Here is a 4,895-nt window from a genome sequence, read left to right as displayed (position 1 = left end):
TTCAAAGGAGGAAGGGAGGAGGTTACCCAGGGAGAACTGGATGAGAGACAGCATCAAGGGAGGAAGGGAGGAGGTTACCCAGGGAGAACTGGATGAGAGACAGCATCAAGGGAGGAAGGGAGGAGGTTACCCAGGGAGAACTGGATGAGAGACAGCATGAAGGGAGGAAGGGAGGAGGTTACCCAGGGAGAACTGGATGAGAGACAGCATTAGAGAAATGAGATACTTCCCTCATATTTACCCGGATTTATGAGATGAAGTGCCTTCTGGCAAGGGCGTGTACTGCAGGAGTTGATTCCTGAAAACTTTGTACATTAACTTGCTCTCAGCTTCGGTGTGATACAGACCTTGCCTGTGATGGGAGTAATAGCACTACATTTTCGAGTGATAGAGAAGGAACTCATGAAGTCTTTTGTTACAGTCAGGTGTGGTATAATTGATGCACCGCGGGTGTGTTCTGAAGGTGAATATTTTATTCTCTCTCTCTCTCTCTCTCTCTCTCTCTCTCTCTCTCTCTCTCTCTCTCTCTCTCTCTCTCTCTCTCTCTCTCTCTCTCTCGTCCACTCATCCCCTCACTTTTTTGTGGACAAGCGCTGTACAGACTGGCACGAATTGGCAGATGTTCCCAGGTGTCCAGCTGGATTTATATAGTTATATACATCCTCTACAACTCCTCCCTTGATGTATATAAAGGGAATGGTTAGAAATGCTTCGGTAATTAGCATAGATCATGTCGTGATGTACCGTCATCATAAACAGAGTTAGGGGGAAAATGATGACGAAATGACATATTAAGTTAGCAGCTTCGGGGCTGGAAAAATGATCCCGTAAACTGTCATTTGATTTTGGCAAAAGTTTCCTATAAATGAACTGCCCGATGTGACGTGCAAAAATTTTTGCCACAAAAAAGAAGAAAAAAAATGTACTTACAAAATTGTGTTTCATGTCGAACTATGACATGGGGGTCAGGCAGATGGTTGGTTGATGTGGCGTACATGGCTTATTCATTCCTAATTACTGATGGAAGAAGGACGCTAAGCCATAGGGATGCGTATTTTGCTATCATCTATGAGGGCGACTTTGCGTATAATAATTGGCTATACGACCGTTGCTGTACGTATAATAGTAATTACAGTAATTGTAGGGTTGACAATTAATAACATCAGCTTGATAAATTGCATAAGAGAGTTTGATTCTGAGTGATAGATTGATGCTTAAGCGTCTAATTAACCTTAACATATGTGTTTAACTCTTCTAACACAAGTTGGTTTATGTTGTCATCAGTGTTAAGGCGTTTATCAACTATTGTCTTAAAGGTTTTTTGGAAGTCATGAACCACTTTTATAATATTCTTTTATGCTTTTTGCATTACGTTTTCTCTCTTAATTTTGAGCCAGATACCTTTACGATAATGTGTTAAATAAGTGAGCAATAAGTGTGTTAATAAGGCAGTCAGTATCATAAACCTATATATATATATATTTATGTCCGTTATTCGTGTGAAACATTGCACGTAATATCATTTCATCGCTTACCATAGAAAACGCGTCTCTAATTCCATTTTCCTTTCGTGGTAACATTTATATTTCCTCTATTTCATCTATTGTTGAACCCACGACCTCATTCCATACTTCCATTTCTAACCCATCCTCTACAATTCAGTCAGACAGCAGTTAGTTTATGTATTGGACCAACTGTTTGGATTTTGTCTCTGTCCCTTTGTACGGTAATGCATTCTCTTCCCCAGGGTCGTTCCTCGGTGTTTCTCGTGGCTTAACCATCATCCTATTGTGGGTTTATCCCGTGATCCTTTGGGATAATAAGGATCCACATGTAACACCGCTTCCATCACTTCTTTTCCCGTCTCTGATCCCCCCTTACATTCTCTGGGGGGTAGATGTGTGGGGGTGTCTGGAGACGTTATTTGACCCCCACACACTATCCATCTCTCCCCCCACACGTACACCCACTGTGGGAAGCTTCCTAAAGACATCTCCTCATTAGCAGAGCCATTAAGTTACCATTTATCATTTATCCTAGCTCTCTGGGGGCCACCCCCTCCCCCCCATACCACCCTTCAATCACACCGGAACTTTTTTATTTATCTATCCCAGCAGCCTGTCTCCCACACAGCCCACCACCCACACAATCCACCAGCCTGCCACCCACCCACACATCCCATGAGCCTGCCAATCCACAGCCTTTACGGCGGCGTTTATTTATTTATTTATTTTTTTAAATAACTGATGGCAAGATTTATGACGGCGGGATTTAACTCCTCGTATGGACTTGTCGAGCAATCGTATGAATTAAAGGGCGATTTTTGAATTTTGTATTATTTCGCCATTTTTCTTCCCATGCCTTTTGTAAGTAAAGAATGCAGAGGAATATTTGATTATTTGTATTTAATGTCATTTGTTTGTTTAAAGTCACGGTTAGGTAAGTGTCTTAATTTCAATATGCAATTATGAGAGAATTTTCACCTAATCAGAATTATCGTACATCGTGACTGCCGCGTGAGTGCGACGTTGCCCGGTGAAATTTACTTCCAGCCGTCGGGAACGTATTTCACGGAAATAACCGAATTAATTCCTTCATTTACGGTGTGAGGGATTGTAAATTTAACAGCAACATGAAACTAGTTTTACGCGGAGTTAATTAGCGCGGTTTTTATTTGACAACATTTGGCACCAGTGGGGGAGTATGCCCCTACGGAGGTCAAGCCTTCTTCTCCTGCAGTGTTGATTGTGACGTGATTGTAATGGTAGGTTTACACTTACGCACTTTTGTGTTACGGCCTGGTACGGCGTGGGCCGCACTGAAGACGCTAGCGAGGTGGCGCGGTGAGAGGCAAAATGACCGTTATTGGGCGGCGTCCCTTGCTTTTCGTACGGTGTGTTACGGCGTGTTGTTGCGGTAATGTTGCGGTGTCTTGCGCAGTGTCACGGCAGTGGCGCGGTGTTTGCGGCTTTTTATGGCGCGGTTTCATACGGCATGGCACGGCCTATTGCGGGTGGTTGCGGTGTGTCGCGGGCAGCTTGCGGTGTTGTTGCGGGTAGCTTGCGGTATTGTTGCGGAGTGAGCGCACATGTGCACGAGACACGACGTGGAACGATGCATGATTGTTGCACATGCACCGTTCCAAAGCGTGTCGGATATGAACCAAGGGTATATATAGAGGTCTGGCAAGCACATGCCTCATTCTTTTGCCAGCCAGCATACAGTATGGACATCCAGAGCCTCTCACCCCAGGAGACCCAGAGAATTTTGGCAGCTGTACTCTGTATTTGTGCAGTCCAGGTCGTCTACGAGTGGAGAAGAAGACGTACTGCAGTGCCACACCCACCAGAACGATTGCGAAGAAAGGACGGCAGGGCAGGGCGGTTATGGAGTCGGGAGTGGCTGACACGGCGACAATTATATGGAAACTACGACCAGCTGCTACAAGAATTGAACAAAGAGGACCCCGAAGGACACAAGAATTTCCTACGCATCTACCCAGAATTGTTCCTGGAGATGGTTGAGAGGCTGACGCCCATTTTGAAGAAGGAGGACACTAGAATGCGGAATGCACAAGAGGAGGGACTTAAGTTGGCGGTCACCCTCCGGCACCTGGCAACTGGGAACGACTATCCAAGTCTCCAATACAGCTTCATAGTCTCCAAGGCTTCCATATGCCGGTTTATCCCGATAGTCTGCGATGCCATTATCGACAGCTACAAACCAGAAGTGATGAAGTGCCCCAAGGCACCAGAAGAATGGAAGAACGTAGCACAACGATTCGCCTCAAAGTGGAACTACTTCAATTGTGTGGGAGCCCTGGATGGGAAGCACGTCGCAATCAAGAAACCCAGAGGTGGAGGCTCACTGTACTTCAATTACAAAAAGTTTCACAGCATCGTCCTCATGGCCCTCTCCGATGCAAATTACAAGTTCTTGTACATCGACGTCGGTACAGAAGGAGGCGCTGGGGATGGAGGTGCCTGGCAGATGTGCACCCTGGCCAGGGCCATTAATAACAACCGTGCACACTTCCCTCATGACACAACTCTGCCCAACGACGACGAACCCATCCCCTACCACATAGTCGCCGACGATGCCTTCGCTCTCAAGACGTGGACGATGAAACCCTACTCCCACCAATCACAAGATCCCACCGAACGACTATACAGCTACAGACTATCTCGCGCTCGTCGTGTGGTGGAAAACGCATTCGGGCTGCTACAGATGAGATGGCGAATCTTCGGAAGGACGATGCAACAAGATGTCCCTGTTTGCAAGAAGCTAACGATGTGTGCATGTGTCATGCATAACCTGACACTGCAACACTACCCAATTGCTCGCACCGTTGTCGACCATGAGGACCAACAACATGATGTCGTCCCTGGTACTTGGAGGGAGGAGTCACTGAACCTCATGGTACAACTCATGGCAAGAAAGGGACCGAACTACACACGGCGAGCGAAGGCAGTCAGAGATTACCTGGCCCAGTATTACTCATCGGATGCAGGCGCAGTGGAATGGCAAGAGGGAATGGTGTTTCCTCGAGGACGACCTCCTCCTGACAACTAGAGGACACACACACAAATATATATAACCCAACCCAACCAGTGAATGTACATAATTGTAAATAAAGTTCATGATGTACTTAACATTGTTTGATACTCCCATATTTGTGTATTGTCTGATAGCCATATTAATGTGATAGAGATTATTTGATGGATGATTGGGACTTATATGAAATGGTGTTGGAAGATATTGAACTGAAACTTAACAGGAATGAGAAAGAAACATGAAAAGCATATTGGTCATAACATAAATACAGTATTTAAAGTTCATATTCTGACGCCAAATACCCCTCGATGGTTGGTGCACTTATAATAAACTAAAAATAC

General features: G+C 45.4%; 1 protein-coding gene across 1 annotated transcript; it reads left to right on the top strand.

Moving 5' to 3' along the window:
* The first annotated feature begins 3,225 nt into the window (after positions 1 to 3,225).
* Positions 3,226 to 4,583, top strand: LOC139766732 (putative nuclease HARBI1). The gene has a single exon (XM_071695653.1). The coding sequence runs from the start codon at positions 3,226 to 3,228 to the stop codon at positions 4,570 to 4,572; it is 1,347 nt and encodes a 448-aa protein (XP_071551754.1). The 3' UTR covers positions 4,573 to 4,583.
* Positions 4,584 to 4,895: the final 312 nt, after the last annotated feature.

The sequence above is a fragment of the Panulirus ornatus genome, chromosome 58 (assembly GCF_036320965.1).
Source record: "Panulirus ornatus isolate Po-2019 chromosome 58, ASM3632096v1, whole genome shotgun sequence".
NCBI lineage: Eukaryota > Metazoa > Arthropoda > Malacostraca > Decapoda > Palinuridae > Panulirus > Panulirus ornatus.
The sequence above is the reverse complement of the archived record's forward strand: the minus strand, read 5'-3'. Positions and strand labels throughout refer to the sequence as shown.

Coding starts and splice junctions, on each gene's coding strand:
- LOC139766732 (XM_071695653.1), top strand. CDS start 3,226: ATGGACATCCAGAGCCTCTCACCCCAGGAGACCCAGAGAATTTTGGCA.